The 24,540-nt window shown below is 37.9% G+C and overlaps 1 protein-coding gene across 4 annotated transcripts in view; it reads left to right on the top strand.

Moving 5' to 3' along the window:
- The window catches only part of TAF1B (TATA-box binding protein associated factor, RNA polymerase I subunit B), a 51,457-nt gene that overhangs the window by 8,384 nt on the left and 18,533 nt on the right, over positions 1 to 24,540 (top strand). For all 4 annotated transcript variants that reach the window (XM_069805819.1, XM_069805820.1, XM_069805821.1 and 1 more), the window contains exons 7-8: positions 64 to 220; positions 6,772 to 6,871. In XM_069805819.1, coding sequence (XP_069661920.1) covers positions 64 to 220; positions 6,772 to 6,871 — 257 coding nt within the window. The remainder of the gene's footprint in view (positions 1 to 63; positions 221 to 6,771; positions 6,872 to 24,540) is intronic.

Raw genomic sequence — 24,540 nt, 5'->3', positions numbered from 1 at the left:
ATGGATTGTGTGTATATCAATTCAATTAATTTTTTTCTTTTCTGTTTTTAACATAAACCCAAGAAAGCACCTCTCTGTGCTCTGGATCGGTAGATGGTAGCTTGTATTTAATGAAGAACCAGAAGGAGAAACTGAGGATGACTATGCCAATGACCCTTTCATTTTGTTACATGGCATTACTCTGGTTGAGAGAACCAATGACGTTATCTGATCTCTTAAGGTATGAATAGTCTCTAGTGAAATATTTGTTGCTTTTATAAATAATAAATATTTTAAAAATTAGACCTGTACTATTGCCCTCTTACTAATTTTCTCAGTAATAGTGAGAAGTTCTCTATATTTAGTTGTCTTATCTTTTCTTTGACATAACAATTCGTGCAGCTGCTTTTGGAGAATGTTCTCCTCTATTGATCGAAATGAATCTCAAAGACCTGTAGGGGAGAAGGTTTTGGAGCTAAAGAAGCTTTTTATCCTTCTCCTTCAAAATTTCTTAAGATTCACTGGAGGTGTGTATGGTCACACATTTGCTGTTGTCAGCATGCCAGAATTAAATGAGTAAACATTCTCCAGGACTTGCGTCAGTGTCATCATACAAACAATACCAGCAGTATACAGTGATCTGAAAGGTAGCTAAGTAGCTTCAAGCAATGGAGTTGGGCACAGAAATTCATATAGGAAGTAGTTTTTTGTCTTCGTATCTTTGTATCTGTCATTATCAGAGTTCAGAATAATATAGCTTTTAATATAGTAGAAATAAAATGTTCTAATAATGAGGTTTTATGCTAAATGGAGACCGTCAAACTATTGCTGACAGTGCAGTTCCCTTCTCCTCCCACAACACAGCTATGAACACTTTCCTTATTTACTTAGGGAATGAAAAACAATTCATCAACTTTTTCTGTTAGCAATAAATATTTTAAATCAGGCCCAAGTAGTTTAAATTCAGGAATTCTTAGATTTTCTTTGGAAGACCTTTTGTATACTGATACTCATTTTTAACAAGTGTTGAAATATTGGGTATTTCTAAAAAGATGATGAAAAAAAGTTACTTTGCCAAAATGTAAGGAACAGAAAGACTCAAGTACATTGAAAAATGAAATTGAAAACTCCGACCAAATAAAGGAAAAACTGTAGAAAATATGGTAGATTTCAAATATATTTTTCAAATATATAACGTGTAAGCTAAAAGGCAAGGCAATGAGTACATCATCCCTCACCTGTGGTGTGTGTAACTAGTACTGCTGCTGAAAGTGTGACAAACGCAAAGAAGTTTACCCCAGAGCCTGATGGCCTCTCTCCCCTGGAGTGCCAACTTCAACCTGCACTTTTCTAGCTTTGTACAAGCTTTCTGAGAAGGATGGGTATTGAAGAATGTTCTTTTTCAAGTACTTCTTAAAAAGGGGAGGTTTGTATGTCTCAAAGTGCAGTAGTTAATACTAGCTAATTTATTTCTATGCACAACAATGTTTAACCCTTTGATTTAACATTAGGGGGTGGCTGTTGCCTTCATTGATTAGAATTGCACAAACCATTGCATATTTGCATGACTAGATATGCTGTTGCATAAATGATGCTTGCAAAATGTTCAGCAAAATGCCACAGTATTCAGAATTAAAACTAGCATCCTGCAATACAGAAGTATTTATTGAGTAGATCAAGAAATAGTAGAACTCAAAAGTAGTTTTCAATAACAAGATTTATTACTGACTACTGTCTTCCCAAGGAAATTCTGTAGGAGTCAGAACTACCGTAGTATACTCTGAATTTCTGTCAATTGTTAGAAGATAAATATATAAATCCTATCTGGTAATGTTTGTACATCCAAGTAGTAAATTACGATTACTGGGACAGAGCAAATGGTTCACAGTAAAGAATTATTGTTTAGCCCATCCTATTTGGAGAGAAAACTGAATAATTAAATATCTGTTCTTTGGTTACTGTATCTTGGAAACTGTCTCTGGAAAGCATATGCGGTCATACGAGGCAAATACATCCTCACAAGTTCCTATCTGAGTATGATGGTGTGGTTTGAAAAAAGACAACCAAACAACAACAACAACAAACCCCAACTGTCAAAGTCAGCTGTTAAGAGGAAAGGTAATTGTGCTGTTTGCATATTAATAGTATATTGTTGTATTTGGCACTTTAAAAATTGGGGACTGCAGAAGAGATCCATGAAGATGATCCAGAACTTGGAGAACATCCTTCGTACTGAGATCCTTAAGAGCTGCACGCATTTGCTTGAGAGGATTTAGAGGAAACATGAAAACAGTAAAAAAAAAGCTGGAAAAGGAGAGGAAAAAAAAAATCAAGTACCAAATATAGCACAGAAGAGGCATAATCAGAAACTAATTGAAATAAGATTATTTGAATGAGAAAATATCATGTAATTAGATACAATTTATGGGTTTAATACATTAAAAGTGGATAAATTGGAATGATTCAGTGACTTTAAATGCAGTAAACATATGAACTGAATTAAATGCAGAAAGCGATGTTTAAAAGAGTGTCATTTGTATTGCAAAGTTTTACATGATACGATAGTTATATAAGGCCATAATTACATTATCATGCTTCCCTCCCTACACTTAAGGTCTTTGCCTTTCACAGGTTTGATGAAGAAGGGAAAATAATTTTAAATTGCATGAACTACCATAAACCACTTGTTTTCTAACTTCTGAATATTTAAGTTTAAAAAATCAGACAATGTTCACATTTTTGCATGCATTAAGATACACAGATCAAAATAGTGACAGACCAGAGATGAAAACTATGCAGAGAAAACATTAAGTATTCAGCATTACCTTTTAAATCCTTATAGGCAAATTGTTTTATTTAAACCAGCTGAATTACAGTTGTGCTTGAAGTTTGGCCTTGTTTTTTCCTCAGTTTGGTTTTCTCCCTACCCTGAAGTCAGCTGACTACCACTCCTCTCTTATGATACATGCTTAGGCACCATGGTAGGGCAATCTGCCAGCTTTTAAAGGATTTACAACACCAAAAATATACTCCTCCTTGCTACTTGACATACTTAGCAGAAAAACACTACAATTACCTCCTCTGACAGGGACTTTTTGGTTTAAATATAACATTTTTAACAACCTTCTACTCAAGTCTATGCAACACATTGAATCCTTTTCCATTGTCAATAATCTCACAAAACTCTATATGCTGTATATTATTTATCTAAATAATGAATAGAATTGTGGGCTTGTGGAAAAAGTTTCAAGATGCTAGACTCTGAGATTGTGAGAACTAAAGCCTTTCAAATAAGGTTATACCTAGCTGTGCTGGCAAGACCAAACTTGTAATCAGTTTGTGGCATTACTGTGTGGCTTTAACAGATGCATCATTTCCTCGTAGTATGCAGAGCACCTAGGATTTTTTTCATACTTGGACCTTACTAATGTATCCTGCTGCTGTAATTAAAAGAACATGGACTGTGTACTGTATCTGCCAGTTGAGTTTTCAAGCACTTCACTGATACAATGTAGTCTTAGAAGTGTTTTGGTCGTCTGCTTGCCAAATGAAAGGTTTGGAAGAACAGCAGACAGAAGAAACTGTTCTGAAGTGCTATTCCAAATCTGGGCTTTTGGAGTAAGCGTTAAAAACTTGTTAAAAACTTGAATCATTAGCACATTGTATTCATAACAGGGTATTTATGCTGTTTCATGCATTTTTAAAATGTAAAAACAACTCTTAACCTGAGAGAGAAGAGCATTCTTTAGTATGGAGAATAGTGATTTTAAGCTAGGAAAGATGGCGTTATTTTTTTGAACAGTTGCAATGCTTTGACTTGGTACAGCCAAGTTAGTGAAAACTTCCTTTCTTTTTTATAAAGCCATTTTGATGGACATTGCTTGTCTCTTGCAGTGTAAGGATGTAGTTCCAGCATCAGTTTAAGCTGATCCAAGTTTCTGTTGCTGTGGTCCTGCATGAACATTCCTGCCCTTTCTCTTGCCCTGGTTACTAGCATTCATCCAGTTTATGGTGTATTAGTTGAAAGAAGTAGATCTGCAAGAAACTAATTTTGCAAAAGAAAACTTCACTGGACATTTTAGCGTAGGTTTATTTGCTTCACCACAGTCCCTTTCTGGCTTGTGCTGGCAATAATGTTCCTGCAGTCAGCCAAGTCTGGAAATCTGTCTGGTTGAAATCAAACCCTGGAAAACAAAAGACTAGTTCTCAATCTAATCCTTTGTCTGAGAAGTCACACAAGTGCTTTTGTCAGCAGGGAGGAGTGTGTGGCAGAGGACTGAAGGGAGGGTGGGATTTCCCATTTCAGAGGCAGCAAGCTGTTAAGGTGGTTTGGCTGCAATCAGCACTACACCACACCCGAAGGAAGGTCCCGATTGCTTGTCCTCTTCCAGCTGCTGCTGTGCTGGCTCAGGAGGTTGCTGCTCTTGGTGTCTTGGTACCAGCTTTTCAGATCTGACTGCCAATCGTGTGATTGTGCCTTAACACGTGTCAGCCAAAGCTTATCATCAGCTGAGCCAGTAATGGGTCACTTTTGCTGAAGGAGGAAGGTCTTGCTTCCCTTTCTTCTCTCCTCCAGCCTGTGTGATGCATCCCCTTCCCTCTGCCAACTCTTGCACTTGTTGGAGCCATCTGTGAGCCTCCTCAGTTTGTTAGATGATGGGAAAAGAAACCCTTCTTTCTGGCAATAGGGTAACAGGTAGTCTTTTGTGGAAGAGGATGATAAGCAGCAGGAGCACACAGCCAGACCAGGAGGAGGGAAGGATGACTAGTTATGTTGAGCTTTCAGGTTGGCTCAATCCATTTTGTGAAACCATCTCTCAAGTTTAAGTTTTTCAATTTAGTGCAGCTGACCTTGACTAAAATGGGCTTAATGAGCTGTTGTGCAAGCTGCTCAGCTGCTCAGGCAGGATGGCAAGGACAAGCAATGAGTGCTGGGTTTGGATGATAATCTCACTGTGCATGTGGACCAGTGGACATCTCTACTCAGGGTGGGGAAATACTATTTACACTGGTTGAGGAAAGCTACTGAAATTTCCTTAGCAAAATGTACATCACACAATTTAATTAGAAAGGATTGTGCAGCGACTTTTACCTCTTCACTTAAGAGACTAATATGCAGAGCTTCAGAACAAAAAGTGTTGGGCAATGTGTTCTTTCAGATTGCTGTTATTTTTCAGAAATCATTATAAAATGATGGGTTAATTCTAACTGAGAGGGAGTTTTGATTAAGAAATGCATTTATCATTTTAATACCCATTTGAATTCAATTTTTTTAATTAAACTGAAAATTCAGTTAATGTTTTAAAAAAAATTAGGATGTCACTGTAAACTTTGCAGTAACTAGCCTTTAAATAGAATTTTAGTCAACTTCAACAGATATACACTACATAACATTCAATAAGTGGTGATTAGGGCACTGGACTGGGAGAGGGAAGGTGAGCTTGTGAATTGCTATAGGCTCGGGAGGGAGGTGAATCCTCCTCAACAATGGCTGCTCTGTCTATGAAGACATTGTTCTGCCTTGGTTTTGTTCTTTTTTTTTCTTTCCTCCAGACGCATTTTGAATGAAAGTGGCAGATTGCTGTGCTTTATGAGGAACTCAGTGTTTCAGCTTGTGGGATTGGATCCAACTAAGCGATCAAAGTGTTTTAGGTACTGCCCGCATTGAGAGCAGATGCAGAGCTCAGCCTTACAACCACTGGAGGAACCCGGGAGGGACTTGCAGAGTCATAGACCCGGAAGTTACTAATCTATGTAGCAAGATCAGAAAGATACTGTGCAGATAACACAGCTGGCAGAAGAGAAAATTGTTTTCAAATCTCTAATATTGTTTAAAGAACAGGGTCTTCTCTGTTTGGAATATTAACTAATTCAAGTTTAATGTACTCTAACAAAATTGTTTTGGAGAACAGGAGACGGGAAGGCAGTTCTAGCTTAGTCCTATGGGAGACCACTAATATGCTTTAATTTGGAATGAGAGTAGTGTCTGTTCCCTTGTGAGGATCCATGCTTGTTCAGTGCTTGCTTTGCCTGGTGTGAATGTCAGCTAAGATGCTAGATAAGAGCAGGGGTTTGGTGTGGTGGTGGCTTCTTATTGGTATCTGTTGTTGAGTTCCATCTTATATATATATATATATATATAAGAAAAAGTCAAGAAAAATCCCAAATAATGCTGTCAACCACTTACCAAAGCCAGTTTTTAATAAAAAATGCATTATTTGGGTGCAAATAAAAGAAAAAAAATATTTTGTATTTATTAGTATACAAAATAATTTCTATTCATACCCAAATAATACTTTAAAAAAATATAGACTTAATGGGGTTTCAGTTATGTGTATCTGCTTATCATTCTGTGACTTTCCTCCCTACATTACCTGACTCAAACTCCTCCTGCAGACAGTGTGTGTTTTAAAAGTAAAATTTACTTAAAGCTTTAGAATTAAAAAAATTCCCATACCATTCGAAGGAGGCTTAAAGCAGTTTCAGAAATGCAGTAGCTGAAGAATGTGCAGAACAAACTCCATGTAAGTGTGTTGATTGCAAGCTTACTGCCATAATATTATAATTTGTCAGTCATATCTGTGCTTGAACTTAAAGGCCTGTTAAATGATTGAACTGGTTTTTGTCCTATGGAGCATTTAGGGTTGTGTAACTTCAGATAGAATTGCTTAGGCAGTATAATACTGATGTTATTTCTAATCAGAAGTTGATCTGTATATTAATTTTAGAATAAACATATGCATTTGACATACTAAATACTATTTGATTTGGTCTTTGTTTTTCTTTATGCAGGTTTGTTGTTGAAGGTCATGTTCCATATTTGAATGTTTTTCAGCATTTTCCAGAGAAGATGAAATTATGTGGACTTGACCTTAAGATCTTTTGTGTAGAGGTAATTTTTTTCTTAAAGGGAAAGATTAAAAAAACCCGACCAAAACCTAGTAATCTTGTGGCTTTTTAATTTCTTTGGTCACTGTACTAATAAGTTGATTAAATCTATTCTTATATTGTAGGTTCATGTTTTGCGTTATTGGAGCCTGTGCAGAAAACAGTGCACTCCGTGACTCGGAGTGCTTTAATCTTTAACCAGTCTTATTAAGCTGATTACCTAGGTTAAAACGAAATCAATAAGTACTTGTGGAGAAAAAGTTATTCAGAACTGTTCTTGGAACACTCAGAAATAGGATTTGGCTTCATGTCTAAGGGCAATATATTATCCTTTTTGGTGCTTATTTAAAACATCTCTTGAATTTTTTCGTAATTCCAGATTCTATTCATAAAATATGGTTTAGATGCTATCTCTTGTTCTCTTTCTTGCTGTACTGGTTGAAATATATCAAACCTAAAATCTATATAAGGGGTTATGGCCCTTCTAGAAGCTGCATAGTGATGGACAGTCTTGAGTAAAATGTAAATTTCCCATATTTAAGGTTATTATGTATTGTGCTAACGATTGCCCACAGGTGTTTTTGTTGCAGAAAATAAGTTTATAATGGATTTTTGAAGCGTGCAAATAAAATCTTAGCTTTTAAGAGCACATAGCAGTAATTCTGCTCACAGGAAAAGCTAGGTTTTGGTCTGCTGTAAGATGTTTGTAGCCCAAGCCCTCAGTGGTGATGATGCAAGTAATGTTACCGTTCTCCAATATGTAGCTTATATTCAGCAGGTCCTGAGTTCTTCAGAAGCTAATCTGTAGCCTTTTTTTTTTTTTTTTTTTTGTAACCACTGCTATCCTGTCTGCATAAATAATAACTATGACCTCAACTTTTAAAATCAGGAGATAAATTTAATACAAGACCTCTTGATTTCTTTTTTTGGCCTTAGATCTTTCCTTAATAGGAAAGATACATTAGGCTGAAATGTGTGTGTGAACTTTTTTTTTTTTTTTAAAACTCTTTTAATTCTCAGTGTCTCTGTCCTTCTTTGCCTCCATCTTTTGGAGTTGTTTTTGTCTCTCAAAAATGGTTACACAGAACTTCTATTCTGGACTGACTAAATAAAATAATGCCCCCTCTCCCAATCCTACAAATCGCACAGGTAAAATTCTCGTATGAATTGCAGCTGTGAAATTTGTACCATGCCTCAGAGTGGGAGATCTGGTTTGCAGAGAGGAGATGACAGTTGGCCTTGGAGGATCCTGCTGCTTTCTTTTGGGATAGAGCTGTTCAGGATAGTGCAGGATGATCTGATGCCAATCCTGAAAGTGATTCCATCAGTCCCTATTAGCTTACTTTCTCCCAGAGCTGTCAGTTTGGATTATTCTACTGTCCCTCCATAAGCACACTTCCAGTATGGATTGTAGCATGTCCTGGTGTGGGAGCGGGACTTAACAATTTTGAAAGGCACAATCTGGTCGATATAATCTTGTTCCACTTTTATATAGATAAGGAAGTCTAGCCACTTCACCCTCTGTCTTAAACACTTATATAGCATATATGCATTTTCCTTTTTTTACAAACTGGGGAAAAAAAAAACAAATCCAATTTTTTTTGTCTTAATATTGCTTATGATGACTCTGTATCTAGTGTGGTCTGCTATTTAGTTTACAGGAAAATGCAGATCTAAAAGCTGAATTTGTTTAACTTTTGACTTCTATCTTGCTTGTCTGTGATACTGACACCTGCACCCCTCACTTCCAAAGTGTAAGTAGATATACATACTAATCAAGTCATCTCTTAACTTTGTTTTCATTGAGGTACATAGGTAAAGTTCTGTAAGCTTACTGTACAGTTTGTTTTCCATCCACTCCAGTATTCTTGTGATTTCCTCTTTCTAGGAATATCTGCTCCCTACTCTACCTTCAATGTTCCTTTAGTAATGCATCCTCAGGTTTATTTAGTATTAACATTTTTGGCTACATCATTGGGCTGATAATTGCAAAAACCTTACTAGCAGTTTCCTGCATCTTATGTTTCAGAACTGATCTTGCTGCTCATTGCAGCACTGAGATTACCAATAGCTTGCTGTATCTAGTGTTGACATCTGAGTTTTGAGAAATTCAAGATGAGGTTATTGTCTTGGAGCAGAAAGTCAGATTGTGTAATACTCCATCCTGAAAATACAGCCTTCGTTCTTTTCTCCTTGCTGTTCTGTATATAATATTCCATAGACAATTATCTTCAAAACCTTTACGGGATTATGACTGTTAATAACCAGGCAGGTCAGATGCTCTAATGCCATTATTTGTTGTGCTTCAAGTCTGGTGAACGTAAGCTGCAAACATGTTAAAAAATCTTGATAACTGACAGGACTATTCAATATGTCTCTTTTTTATTTTGAACAGATATTTAGCGCATTTAATTGTGTCCTGTGCTAATTCCTTGCAGCCCAAATTTGAATCAAGAAGTAGTTATGTCACAGTAGCTTGAGGGATTTGAAGTCATACTAAGTATCATTTTATCAATTAAGTACAGAGGAAGCCTAACTGGATAAGGCTTATCTTATATAAAAACATTCTCAGTGGCTTAAAGTTTTGGGTTTTTTCAGTAACAATTTCCCAGATACCCAAAATATACTGAATTTGTACAAGGTTGAAGTTGTTATAGCTTTAGAAAAAAATAAATGCAACAATTATTACAACGTGAGTCACATCTTCTTTCTCTCTTTCTATGTAGTGGTGTGTGTATGTGTACATGCACAATTTTTTTTTTTTTATGCCTTGTCATTTAGTAGTAACATTTCGTATGCAAGGAATGTGACTAGTCTCAGGCTTTCCAGCTGATGAACCTCTGTGCTGTGTAATACAGGAATGGAGTCCATATCACTGACAAATTTTCCCTGTTCTGCATACAGTTTAGCAATTAGAGCTGACTGCAGCATCTATCATACAAGGAGAGGCTGAGAGAGCTGGGATTTTTATCACTGAGAAGAGAAGGCTGAGGGGAGATTTCAGTAATGTGTATAAACACCTGACAGGAAGAAGTGGAGATGGAGTCAGGCTCTCTTCTTGGTGGTGCGCGGTGGAAGGACAGGAGTCAACGGGCATGAACTGAAATACGGGAAATTCCATTTAAACATAATTTTTTTTTACCGTAAGAGTGATTGAATGCTGGAACAGGTGGCCCTGAACCACTGTGGAGTCCGCATCTTTGGAGATGCAAAAAACCTGACTGGACGCAATCCTGAGCAACTTGGTGTAGTTGACCCTCCTTTGAGCAGAGGCGTTGGACTCTGTGATCTCCAGAGGGCCCTTCCAACCTCAAGTTATGCTATGATTCAAATGGTATAGTATGCCTTGTATTCTGTTTTGTATTTTCAGTGTAGGTGGCAGATAAGTCCTTCATATTTTAGTAATGGAACAGCTAATAAGAAGGGCATAGTTCTTCATTCTGCCCAAACTGAACTTTATTTAAAATACCTGCCACAAAGGTTATTGTATCTGGACACCTGTGTCCAGAAGTCTGGGAGCTCTGGGCGTGACTGCCTCATAAATAAAGAGAAAAGGAGCTTCCACTTCTCCGTGTCATCTTTATCACGATGCATAACTGTTAGACACGTGTCAGGTCCTATTTGGAGATAAGTACTACCTCACAAATATTTTATGAAGGAGAAAAGTACTTTATAAAGAAGATCTTTGCATAAAATGAGTTGTTTATCTTCCATATGTGTTTATCTTTCCATTGCTCCAAGTCTCTTTAATAAGCCTTCACTTGATTAGTCATTCTATTTATCCCTTCCTCTTTTAGTCATGTGTGTGTTAGAAGTTAGCCTTTGGTAAATGGGTTTTACCTAAATGCACAATCAGAGGACTCACAGGGCAAACAGCAGCTGTAGCAGGATGGTTCTGCTTAGTTGTTAGTTCAGAAGTTCTAAGTTCCCAATACAAGAGAAGAAAAGCAAGTTTTCATCTTACTCTGCAAAATCTCCTTTTTCTAAACCAAGTATTCTTACTCCATCTGATTAAAACCTTTTTTTATGCATCAAAAAAAGAGTAAGATACTAAAGTTTTGGGTTTTGTTCTATGCAGGAGATGAAGGGTTTTTTCTTGCTATTTGCAATTTGTGTAACTACAGTAAATCCCTGCTGATCTTGAGGCTTGTGCCAGTAGCCAATACATCTTTGATGAGCGCAGTCATCTTTTCTTTTAGGTGGAAGTCATCTTTGTTTCCTTCTGAATGCACAGGATGTCTATTTCTTTGAAAGCCCACTAGTATAGGAGTTAAAATGAATTTGTAAATTAGTAGTAGTATATATAAAGTTCCATGGCTAATTTGCTTTCAGCTTGTTTTCTTTTTATTGATAGTATCTGTCCTGCAGTGGAGCTACACGCAAATTCCCTCTTCCATTTCTGCTTGAAGTAGGGATACATCCTGAAGATACGCATCCTCTATTTTGTTTTCAGGGATTTATCTTTATCCTCATACAAAATTGATTAAAGCATCCCTTTTCTCTTGAGGTAGCAACAACTTGTCCTTGCCTTAGATCTGCTTTTTCTTACGTTTTTGACTCGGGACTGTACACCTGATTTTTATGTAATTATTTTGTTTGTGCTTTAAAGTTGGTTCTGCTTTGCTGTCTCAAGTTTACCTTTAGCTTTCATTACTTTTTAGAAAACTTATTACTTTTTGGCATATTTTACCCTTAATGCATTGTAGGTTGATTTTTTTTTTTTAATGTCCAAAAATAATTTTTGGTTTTGGTTCTCAAGTTCTTAACATGCACACATGTGAACTTAAATGTACGTGTATATATAGGTAAGCACGTCACTCCCATGGCTGTTGGGCAACATGATTTACTAAAGCATTGAAGATAACAAACACGTCACTTTGGAGTATGTGCTGTGTGAAACAGGATAGGTGAGTCTCGTAAATATCTTTCAGATCCTGTTGTTCTGAAGAGCTTTGGGAATGGTCATCTTTTTAGATGCACAAGTTTCTGAACTTGGCAAGGAGGCCAATGTGTGACCTCAGCAAAATTCCCTTCTCTCAATCTCTCCTCCAACTTCAAAATAACTCTTCTTCCTAAAGTTATTAAGAATCTCTTTTTCTCAGTGGCATGGGGGGCCTAGGAGAAAGTTGAGTTTGGTGGGTGTTAGATGAATTCTGCTCAGAATTGTCCACCAACATGCCCTCGAAGACAAAAGGAACAGGTATTTGCTGAATTATCCTTGCTACTTCTTCTGCCCTGGAGTGTGGTCACAGAATGGCTTCTCTATACAAGCCTTTCTCTTTTTTTCTTCTTTTTTTTTTTCCTTTTTAATCTTAGATGGAAGTAGCTGCACAATTCCAAGTCTGTCTGAAACCTTCTGTCTTTTACAAGGCCACTGAATGCTTCAGTGTTGACAGAGTGTTGATATATCTTGCTGGCTAGGAATCTATATTTAAAAAATGCTTCCTTTTTTGTTTTACGGTTGAATTCTATTCCTTTCTGTCTTCCTCTGTGGGTTTTATTTGGTGGTGGTTGGTTTGGTTTTTTTTTTTTAATAGTCCACTGAATATTGCTGCCCGTAACAAGAAATGTACGTACTTAGAGAGCTTTGACCTTGCAATGTGAGAAAATTAATATCCAGGTTACTTTTTGGTTGTCTTGGTATACATTGTTATTTTTTTGTTTTCTTTTACACATCCTACCTCCATCTTAGCCATTTTAACAGAAGCACTGCTTGAATTCTGTTCTATATAATTTACCTATTTCCATCCCTAGATGTCTTGATTCTTAAATAACTCCTAGTGTTACTCCAGTTTTTTGCATGATACAGAAATGCTTTCTGAACTTCCAGCTGAGTGGGATGTTAGAATCTTCCTTACCTTTGCTTGTGGAAAATTCTTGAATGCATCCTGGTAAAGTGGCAGCAATATACTGTGCTTGTCAGAAATCAGTGTTGTGGACAAGAGGACAAGAATCATGAAACACAAAAGCACATGTCAGGTTTTTCTCCCCTTTCTTCCACCTAACTGAAAGGCTTCTTGTTTCTTTCTTCTCCTTGTTGTCTTTTTTCTTTCATGCTTAATAGCTTGTCATTCTACATTAAAATTATATCTATTTTTGTCTGTGTCAGATTAGGCCAGTAGCTCTGGGCAGCTCTCCATTGTGTTCAGTTTAATAAGAATTTTAATTCATGCTTCATTATGAACTGATGTTGGCTTTGATGGGAAAAGGATGAGTTTGAAAAGAAATATTTGCTGCCCTAAGAAAAGGTCTAATTCATCCTTTTCCTTAAAGGTCTTACTTTTCCTTTGCCTGTGAGAGGTATTGAAGTAGGTACCATAATGTGTTTATAAAGTAGACTGGAAAACTTCAGCTCTTTTGAGAATGTGCCACTTCAGTGCAGAATGTTTTATTCTGTATGATGCTTTGGATTTATTTTATTTGAGTTGATTTGAGTTGGAGGAGTATATACCTTGCACGCATACGTTCACACACACACCCTCCCTAGCTTGGATTATTAAATTTCTTTCCTCTTTTATTTAGGAATGAAAGGCTTGCTTTAAACATTGAGAGGAGATCATTCTTCTCTATGCTGTCTGGAGACTTTCCAATTCTTTGGTTTCTTCTTTTACAGTATTCTATAGCTTGTATTTTCTTTTTGTTCTTCTCTTCTGTTTCTTTCTTTAATTTTTTTTTTTAATTTTGCTTGATTTTATTCTTGGCAGCACTTTTGTATCTGTGTTTCTCTGCCACTAATCCTTCTGCCACCCATCTTTCTGTGTCAGCTTCGATCAAATCTCACTTCTGCTGAGGATGCGAGAGATCCGATTTCTGAAATGAATTTGTCAAGATACTCCTCTGCTATCAAGGATGCTTCTGTTTTGCTCCTTTGTTCTGCACGCTTTGCTTTCCAGCAGAGCAGCTCTTGAATTTTGAGTACAATTATGAGTTACAGTCTTCTAGTGAGACTTTGTGGTAATTTTGATTTGGGTCCCCTTTAGCTATCCCGTAAAGAATGAAAAAGGTTTTTCAGAGCAGCTCCTTGTGGGAGCTGGAGTTTCAGTTGGCTCTCTCCTCTCCTGACCTGAAGGTTGCTTGACTGATGGGATATATTTAGCTTCTGTTTTTCCCATTACCATTGTATTATTTTGTTCAGGATCTGTGCCAGGCTAATCATTCTAGAGTTCCTGAATTTCCCCTTTTACATTTTTTTAAATACTGCATATTAATTTGGAGAGTCCTTTGATGTTTAGAATTTCTTAAGATTATTTAAAACCCAACATTTGTGTTTCAGAGAGCTCTTCAGTTATTTCCTTGAAGTTTCTTGTGTGTAAACTCTCTGGGCCTCTCCTTTGTAAAATACTCAGTTTTATCAGATACTGGTTTGCTTTTTTGCAGACATAATTCTTCTCTTCCTTACATATGATTTTAACGAGGTGGATTTGTATTTTTTTTTTTCAGTTATAGAACAATCTTGCTTTTTCTTTATGTTTGTTTCATGACTTACCCATTTACCTGTGGCATTGAAATTCGAGGGTTTGGATTTTGTTTTTTTTAGTTTCCCTGCTGCTTATGGCTAAGTCGCCTTTACCTCTTGTTTCATTGCAGAATATCTGTAGTGCTGTTTCTTGCCTCTTTTTATCCAGGAGATTGTCCCGGAGCACTATGCAGTCAAATCTCCCCTCTGCTTCAAAAGGGGGATCTTTTATTTGTGGTTTTCCCTTTATCCCATTATCCCACAATAAAAAGAGGGGTATGACAGACCTGTCTGGGAGTGTAGTGACCTGCTAGGACTGTATTTGGAGAGGTCTAAAGCATGTGCTTTCATATCTAGGAGCTACACATTTTTGTATCATTTACTATCCTATTTGAGAACAAGATTTAAAGTCGGGACTTGTATCCTGGTGCAGTACTACCCAGTGCGGGACTTGTCTTCCAAGTTCAAAATGATGATGTAATGTTAGTAATTTATGTTACAATATGGTTAAATGTTGCTGAGTTTTACCATGGCAAGAAGGTTACCATACCTCAGATACCGAACCTCAGATTCAGCCCCTCTTTCTGATTCTCTTCATTACAGGCAACATGACAGTTGGAGTGCAGTTATTAATACTCGCGCTCTATAGACATTTTGTGCCTTGTGACCATCTAACAACTCAGTTGTTCGGTAAAAACTGGTTTAAATTAAATGGGGATGTGCCACAAAAATGCACTTGAATCAATTCAGCATTGTTCAAGCATAGTAAAAGCCATTTTGTTTTGTAAATTTAGCTGACAAGTTTAAGTGGTTTAAGATGCCTTCTGATTTTGATTTCCCTGTGAATGTTGGGGGCAGAACAACTGTCAAGTAGCCTAGAGGAAAACATAACATTGGAGGGTTTATCATGGATTAAGAAAAGATGATTGCTCAATATTTTGACAATTACTTGGTATATACAACCAGAACTAGGACTTGGTTGTAGTCTTCAGCTTTCGAGGCTAATGGCTCAATTTTAGAAGTAATTTGCCATTCAATCCTCATTAATTTCTAATCATGTCTGCCTGCTTGCTATAAAGTGTGAGCGTGTTCATGTAATTTATGCTGCTAGGATTTGTTGAGTAATTTGGCTATGTTCTGACCAGAAGTAGCATCAGTATTACAGGTTTCTTAAAAACTAGTTCTTTGAATTTACAGTACTGAATAACACGTGGAAACTGTCTGTCACTTCTGTATCGAAGTGTATTGCTCGGCTTATTCACAATGGAAACACTTTTTTGCATTTTCTTGTTAGATACCTTGAGCTGCTTCTGATTTTTTTTTGTTTCCTGCAGTCAGGAGCATAGTACAAATTGACAAAATATTTTACTGTGTTTGAAGTGCCTAAACTTAGATAGATAGGATCTTCCTTGGGAGGCTTTGAAAAGTAGCTACCTCTCTCACTAACTGAGAGCATTGTCATTAGATAACTTAAATGTAGATACTGAAGAAGGATAGACAGAGATTAGCAGAGGGACTGTTATTACAGTATTGATGCTTCTCTCTTCTTGCCTACACTCAGCTCTTTTCCTGGAGGGCTGGGCAAGCTCATAGAGTTTGCATGCTGCTTTCATGCACAGTGGTAATTCTTCCCACCTTACACTGAGAACAAAGCCGAAGTACTTTTTCATCATTCTTTCAAATACAGAAAAAATGAATCTTCTCACACAATAAAATAAATGAGCAGTGAACTTTATTGCAACACCGGAACGAGTGAGGTCTGTACTTAAACCATAGGGTGCTCAGGGAAGAGCATGATGTCTGTGAGGACAACGTTACTTAGGAATGGCTGTAGAGCACGCTGCTCATACTTGCCTTTCTCCAAGCGTAGAGCCGGGGGCTAGGTACTCTGGGTAAACTCTAAGCTTATATGAAGCTGTAATATTGACCACTGAAGATCCTTTGAAACTTTATGATGACTGTTTTTAGCATTGCTAAAAGTACAGGTGTTTGACCTGCTCTTCAGGCTAATGCCTCCCTCAGGTTTGCTGGTATCATTCCTTGATTCGTACCCTAAATTGGATGCAATGTGGCTGAGTGCTTGTATACAGCAAATGTTATTTCATTCTTTGTGATTGTTTTATATCAGAGATGCTATTTATGGTACTATAATTTCATCAACTTAAAAGCAGAAGGATTAGCATTTGCTTCATTACAGAGTTTGGGTATGTGAATAAAAGTTTATAAACTTGACAGTATTTCTTAAGTCCTCCTGTTCCTGTAGTTGTGGGTGTGGATTTAGTCTCCTAATTATAGTACTCTTCTAGGAGGGGCAGATGAAGTGAATCACTGTTCTACGGCTTTATGGTTTTTGTCCCACTGTCTAAGGAGGAGTGAAATTCCTCTGTATACTTTTGTATTCTGAATATTGCATGAGATTCTTACTGTGGAAATGATTTATACCATTTGGTGACTGCTTTGGCATAGCTGATTGGGTAGGTGACAACAATGCGTTCTCTAAACTGACATTACTGTTTTGAATGCTGGTACGTCAAATCATTTTCTAGTCTGAAGATGGTTTTTAAAACCATCTGCTGACCATTTTTTATGAGTAACCCTTGTAGGAAAAAGTAAAATACATGTCATTGATGCAAGACTACCTGTACTTGCAGAAGTCATTTTTAAAGAAGAATGATAATTTTAAACAAAAAATCTCAGTGTAAACAAAAGTATACCTACAAATTGCTTAGTCTTCATCAATCTATTCAGTCTCATTTTTTCACTTTTATTCTCTTCTTTCTTGATAGAATTCTTAATCCTATGTTATGATCAGTCTGGAACAAGTCTTAAAAAAATGCTACCCTCTGGATCAGATGGCGGGGGTGGGTGGAGGAAAAAAAAGTGGCAAACCTTCCCCATTCTGCATCTTCTGAAGTATATAATCTCTGAGCTTCACGGTTATGAGAATTCAGATGGAGCAAATACAGCCTGAAATTTCTCAAATTTTCTTCCCGTCCAACAGTTGACTTAAAAAAAAAAAAAAATCTTGGTCTATTTGAAGAAAATAGTATTAAGTAGAGAAAAATTGAGTGGAAAGGAGAAGACCTTAAGACAGATACAATGCAAGTTTTGCGGTTTTTGTATGGCATCATTACAGTGGGTAAGCATTACAGGTTAGTTTTTGGTTTAAAAAAAGATAGTCATTCATTGACCCATGAGCTACTATTAAAGCACACAGATACACTTTTTCCCCCCCCAATGTCTGTTTTGTGTCCAAGCATACCCACAAAGTACATGTCAGTCAACAGATTTGTCCATGCTATTATATTTGTTAAGTAGGAAGTGATTTTATTTTTAAAGGATACAATGTGTAGCATTCTCTGAAAGCTGATGTTATCAATGCTGTTATGTTCATGTACCAGCCTTAGTTTAAATATCTGTGTGATGTTAATTATACATGTTTCTGTAATCCCTTCATGATGCTATTTTCAAACATGCAGTTGTTGTAGCCCAGCTGCATTGGAATTATTTTCTAATAACTTCTAATAAAGGAATGGAGATCAAAGCAACTTTATGTTAATGTATAAATCTATTATGCACCCATATCTTAAATACTATAAGCAATTCTGGTTGTTTTTTTTGCTTTTCTTACCCTCCCTCTTCTCAAAGTTGCAGAAGAACTAAGAGGTACAGAGAGTCACAGCAAAGATGATCAAATGTAGGGACAATTTTCCTACAAGAAACAATTAATAATATCTACTTACCTTTCAACCTAAAGAAGAGGTGACTAAGAGGAAGATGTGGCGATAGTTTGTAGAACATGTTTAGGAGGCAGCTGTTCAAAGGAGCCAACATGGCTTCACTAAGAGCACATTGTGCCTGACAAATTCAGTGGCCTTCTACAACAGGGTTACAGCATTGGTGGATAAGGGAAGAGCAACAGACATCATCTACCTGGACTTGTGCAAAGCATTTGACACTGTCCCACATGACATCATTGTCTCTAAGTTGGAGAGACATGGATTTGACGGATGGACCATGCAGTGGATAAGGAATTGGCTGGATGGTCAAAGAGTTGTGGTCAGTGTCTCAATGTCCAAGTGGAGACCAGTGACAAGTGGCATTCCTCAGGGGTTGGTATTGGGACAAGTGCCGTTGTCCCAGTGATGTCTTTGTCGGCAACATGGACAGTGGGATTGAGTGCACCCTCAGCAAGTTTGTCAATGACACCAAGCTGTGTGGTGCGGTCGACACACTGGAGGGAAGGGATGCCATCCAGAAAGGACCTTGACAGGCTTCAGAGGTAGGCCTGTGTGAACCTCATTAAGTTCAACAAGGCCAAGTGCAAGGTCCTGCACATGGGTCACAGCAATCCCAAGCACAAATACAGGCTGGGCAATGAGTGGATTGAGAGCAGCCCTGAGGAGAAGGACTTGGGGATATTGGGTATTGGTGGATGAAAAACTGAGTGAGCCAGCTGTATGCACTCACAGCCCAGAAAGCCAATCACATCCTGGGCTGCATCAAAAGAAGTGTGGTCAGCAAGTCGAGAGAGGTGATTCTGCCCCTCTTCTGTGCTCTCGTGAGACCCCACCTGGAGTACTGCAATTGGCTCTGAGGCCCCCAATGTAAGAAAGACATGGACCTGTTGGAGCGAGTCCAGAGGAGGGCCACAAAGATGATCAGAGGGCTGGAGCACCTCTCCTATGAAGACAGGCTGAGAGAGTTGGGGTTGTTCAGCCTAGAGAAGAGAAGGCTCCAGAGAGATCTTACTGCAGCCTTTCAGTGCTTAAAGGGGGCTTATAAAAAGATGGAGAAAGACTTTTTACCAGCTCCTGTAGTGACAGGACAAGGGGCAACAGTTTTAGAGTGAAAGAGCGTAGGTTTAGATTGGACATAAGGAAGAAATTCTTTACTGTGAGAGTGGTGAGGCACTGGAACAGGTTGCCCAGAGAGGTAGTGGATGCCCCATCCCTGGGAGCGTTCAAGGCCAGGTTGGATGGGACTTTGAGCAACCTGGTCTAGTGGAAGGTGTCCCTGCCCATGGTAGGGGGCTTGGAACTAGATGATCTTTAAGGTCCCTTCCAACCCAAACCATTTCATGATTCTTCCAAGACAAGGATTGGGAGGCGTCAGAAAAGGTTGCTCCTTTGCAGGTTCAGAATCAAACAGCAGGAAATGCAGTTTTATACATTTTGTGGGTAAAACTCCTTGTGTTAGGATGTTCTGGATGTTAAAAGGGCCAGATAATGACTGGACAAAAGCTATGAAGGAAAAGGGATCTAGAACTAAAAAATGCAGAGATGTCACTGCTGACTCAGCCACAAATGGTGTGAAGCTGGACAGACATTTGATAGTGTTGTGGCTTGCTTGGTTCATAAATTCTTCCCTACATATCTGTCTTGCTCACTGATGGATGCAAGGCTAAATAGATCTTTTTTTGGATTGATGTGGTACAGCCACTTTTTTTTTTTTGTTCTGGGATTTCAGTTGGGGTTTCAGTTTGTGGGGTTTGTGTTCTGGGGAGACTTTTAAGATTGTAAAACTTCATTTTTCATTAACTAGTGATCTCACAAGAACTTTTTTTTAAGTCATAGTTCAAGCCTTTAAGAATCTGGGCATGTTTCTTATCCAACTTGAAAAATGTTGATGAATGATTAAATGGTGAAAGTATGCAAAATCACTGCTTAAAAGGGGTATCTATAGCCTATGCAAAGAAACCTCGGCAATGAAAACTACACAGTTTTCTTAAGCAAAAACTTTGCTTTTTGAAAAAAGGTTTTGCATGCTTGTAGTTTTCTGGTGATCCTTTGGTTTGTTTTGGTGGAGGAACTAAAGGAATGCTTGTTTAAAAACTCACAATGTAAAATTTCTTTCTGTTGAGTAGTAGTGATGATACCAATGCAAGGAGGAGGAAGAAGGAATTCTTGCAAGAAGTCTGGCCTAGAAATGTGGCAAGAGGAGACACATGAAAAGCCACCTAAGAGTAAATCAATTCTAGGTTATAGGGAAGCCATCCTGGAATGGCAGAAACAGCATCTGAAGGGTTTTTGCACTTTACCCGTAATATTTCTAAACAGCCTGCAGTTCTCTTTTGGCCCTAAAAGTAAGCACAGGTCTTGGATTTGTGAATAGATTAAGCTAGTACTATCTTTTCATGTCTTTGAATAGCGATTAAGGTTTTAAAGTTAAGCATATGGAATTTAGGAATTACTGGAATGAATTTGCTTTTAGCTGAGACTGACGCATAAGTGTGCTAGGGTGTAGTCATTAATCATTTCATCTCATGTTGTTTCTAAACTAAGATAGCGTCTTAGTTTAGCATGCAGAAAGTAGTGAGCTGCTCTGTAGATCTTTTCCTTTTCTTCATTTAATGTGGGAGTTTAAGCCTGCATTAGTGCGTGCCATGTGAAGCCAGCAGAGTTGCAGAATATTTGGTTCTTTCTCTTCTTTTGATGCTGGTCATTCCCCCTCATCACCCGACGGTGCCTTCAGCTGCCTTGTGGCTGCTCATCCAGGGCTGGGCTCTCAGGGATGGTGATGTGCTGCTCTATCACAAGGTGGAAAACTGGGACAAAGAGAGCTGCCTGAGGCAACTGGGTGGGTTTGTGGCACCATCATGAGGAAACCTGAAGATTTCCTAAATCCTGTAAAGTTAGCCCCATATTTCTTTTCTTTTTTTTTGACACTGGCTTTTCAAAAGGATTTCATATCACTTAATGATCTGCTACTGGCTAATACCCATGTCTTCAAGTCACTACGCAGCTTATAGGAAACTGCAGCCATTTGGATTGTCTCGCACTCCAGGTTTTGGTGGATTGCATATTTATATTTTGGTTTGGGTCTGATTCAAACAGACTAATTCCTGATTAAATCTATTAATAAACTCATGGATGCAGGTCAAATTGTTTGCTCTGTTTTCTCCTAGAGTGTTCAGACTGGAACGACAATGGCTTTCTGCTTCCCTGGAAAGTGTATCCACCAGACTGGCTTTTAGACACGTTCTTCTGTTTGCTGAGGTCCTTTTCTCAAAACATTCAAGGTCTGATGTGCAAGACCTTCTTTTCCTGACTAAAACTTGAATGAGCTTAATTGCCATATGATTTTTATTTTTTTTTAAGTGGTAACTATTTAAAGAATTCAAATTAAGACAGAAGCCAGTCATTCTTGTTTATTTAAAAAAAATCTTCTAAGAGGTATAAAATTCTAGCCATACAAATTCTGCTAATCAGCTATGCTGCTTTTACTTTCCAAAACAAGCAGTGATTCCTGCTTTGGTCTGCTGGTGTTTTGAGATACCTTGTAATCTTATTTTTGTTGGGGGTGGGTGTCTTTGTGGGATTTTTTTTTCTGTCTAACTCTGTATTTTTTGTGCATATTAACAGGTGCCTGCAGTACTAGTTCAGGATAGAAAGTAGTGTAGAATGGAAAGAAGCAAGGGTGAAGCTTTTATCTGAAAGAAAAAAAAAAGCTGAGGAGGAAGTTCACTGCTGAAAGGATTATTGTAATCAAGTTTATCATGGGAGCTTGCTGTTGTGTAACAGAAACTCTAGCTTGTCTATACCTGTCTTTAAGCATTACTTAATGAAGAAAGAAAACAAACCTACCAAAATATTTATGAAATTCAGCAAAATTTGTTTCCAAACTCTTAATTTTCAATACATTATGACAGTTCATCTCCTTACTGGATTACTCTCTCCATTTGTAGAAAGACTACGTTTTTTAGAAAAGTGATATTTGCCAGAGTTAGCTGGTGAGCATGAACAGGCTAACGCTCAAGCACGTGTGTCTGTTGGTTTATTAATTTTGAAACTCATTTATTCAAAAACCTCTTTAGCCAGGAATCGTGTAAGGAAAAAGATGTCTTCCTCTGAAAGTAGCCTATTGAAAGGTCTGCTATGCATCCAACAAAAATCATTAGCTTTGTCTCTTGTGTGTGGGTTGCTGGCTCATCCGCATGCCATCTTGAATTCTTAAGTAAAAACTGCCTCTGTCAATTTAATGCAGTCTAATATCCTAGCATGTCTAGATTTTTTTTCTTTCAAAAATGCATAAACATTGTTCATTGAGTTATCTTCTAAAATTAATCCTTTTTTCTATACAAAAATTCTTCTCACTTCCTCTGCAACAATGATCAAGAGAAATTTGGGATTTTAAGATGTAATAGCTGTTTCAGCTGAAAGAGTTATCAAAGGAGAGAGCAAGAGAGAGGCTGCCGGTATGACGACTTCTATGGTTTTCAAATGGCATCTTGACTTTTTCTTTTTTTCCTCTACCCATTTGTTGCCAGGCAGATAACTTGGGCAACCTGTTTGCTTGTCTTCGAGGTGGACAAATTGATTTCATTTTCCTGTCTTAACCTTTCAGTTACCCTTCTGCTCAATGGCAGGCTTGTAAAGCAGCAGCTTTAATTGTGTGCTTGGATTCTTTATGTCTTTTCTAGTGGAAGAAGTCTCATGAGCTGTGTATTTCTTAGCAGTTGTCTAAATGGAGTTGTAGCAGTTTCACCTGTCTTTGTTCTTCTTGTCATTTGGTTCCCTTTTAATAATTCCAGGCACACCCTCTTGCTGTTACATCAGCATCTTTAAGTGATTCATGGATATCAGGGTTTGAAGAAATGTATGTGCTCATTTAGTCCACATAAAAATGGCTGCACTGAGTCAGACGCGAGGCTCGTTGAATCTGGTCTCCTGTTTCTGATGGTGACCTAGGAAAGGACATAGGAGCAGGGTGCAGTGGTTCTCCCCAGTATACTTTCACTCTCGCCAGCAGTTCACAAGGCTGGGACATTTCTATACAGCAGTGGTAACAGTGCTTACAATGTCATAGAATCATAGAATGGTTTGGGTTGGAAGGGACCTTTAGAGATTGCCTTTAAACATTGCGTATGTCTTTTCTGTATACCCTATGCTCTGGCAAAGAAGGCGTTCATGAAGAAACTACACAGAATCTAACTGTGCAACAGAGTTGACTACATTAGGTTTTTTCCAGCTAGGTTAGATGGCAAAAAATTTTTAGTGAGTGTTGCTTATATTCATAGTAATACCCAGTGTTAAAGCACATTTAATTTGTGTGTGATGGCTGTTGCATTACTTTGCTGCTGTTCCAGATGGGATGATGATGGTCCCTGAGAGGTAGATAGAGGTTAGGCAAGGGGAAAAAAAATGTCATTAAAAAAATACACATCAGAAGATTCATCAGTGTGTGTTTGTATGGGAGGTAGCCAGACTGGTAGTACTGTGAGAGTACACAAAAAACATGAAGAAAACCAAACCCCTTTAGTAGTCTAGGAGTTTAGGCTTGCTGACCACATTAAGGATCTAGTATGTAACAATTGGTTCACAAGGTCATTTCATTCAGTTTTAAATACTAATTTGGGTGTAAATTTTACAGCTGATACAGTTATTGTCTTTACTGTCAATTCTTTTATGTAACCTGTGTGCACTGTGGCTGGTGTCATCCCACATCAGGCTTATGCTGCAGATGACCAGATATATCTGAACCAGTTAAGCAGCAGAAGCAAAGTAAGGTGAGCCAGGCTCCATAGAGCACTAGACTGCTGTGCATGCTCGTTGTTGGTACCTAATTTTACCTTACATAAATTTAAAGCTAGCTTGGGGTCCTGGGAATGTGTGTTTCAATGCAGGCTGCATTCAAAGATGTTTACACACATTAGGGCATCTATTTGGTTTATTACTTTTACAATAAATACCTTTTGTTTTATGGACATGCCTTGCTTTACTCAAGGATTGAACCAAAATTCTGGATTGTGTTGCAGAAACCCCTTCTCCAACCCTCATAACCTGATGTTTTCCAAACCTTCAAGTTAAATTGCTTTCTTAGTCCATTTCCTGAAAACATTGGTACACTCTTTTTCAAACCTGGCCTAGGTTGGATTTGTCATCTTAAAAATGATGAAGCCATGCTGTTTTTTAGATAATTGCAAGCATGTCCAAACTCTAAATGTCAAAGATTCCCAGATACCTACAAAAAGCTGATAATGAAAAAATGAAGTTGGACGTTATTAAATAGTCATTAAAAACATCACTTGGAAAAGATGTCCACTGCTGAACATGAGCAGCACAGGTGAAGGTAGAGCCTTAGAAAATGTGCAGGCATGGGAAGAAAAAGTTCCCGGGATGGAAATTCGCAAGTAGAAGAATGATGAGGAAGAGAACTGTGCTGTGAAAAAAGTACTGAATGGGAGAGGAGGATGGAGGGGGGGAAATATAAAAGGG

The sequence above is a fragment of the Haliaeetus albicilla genome, chromosome 18, assembly GCF_947461875.1.
Source record: "Haliaeetus albicilla chromosome 18, bHalAlb1.1, whole genome shotgun sequence".
NCBI classification, from domain to species: Eukaryota; Metazoa; Chordata; class Aves; order Accipitriformes; family Accipitridae; genus Haliaeetus; species Haliaeetus albicilla.
This window is presented reverse-complemented; position numbering and strand designations above follow the sequence as displayed.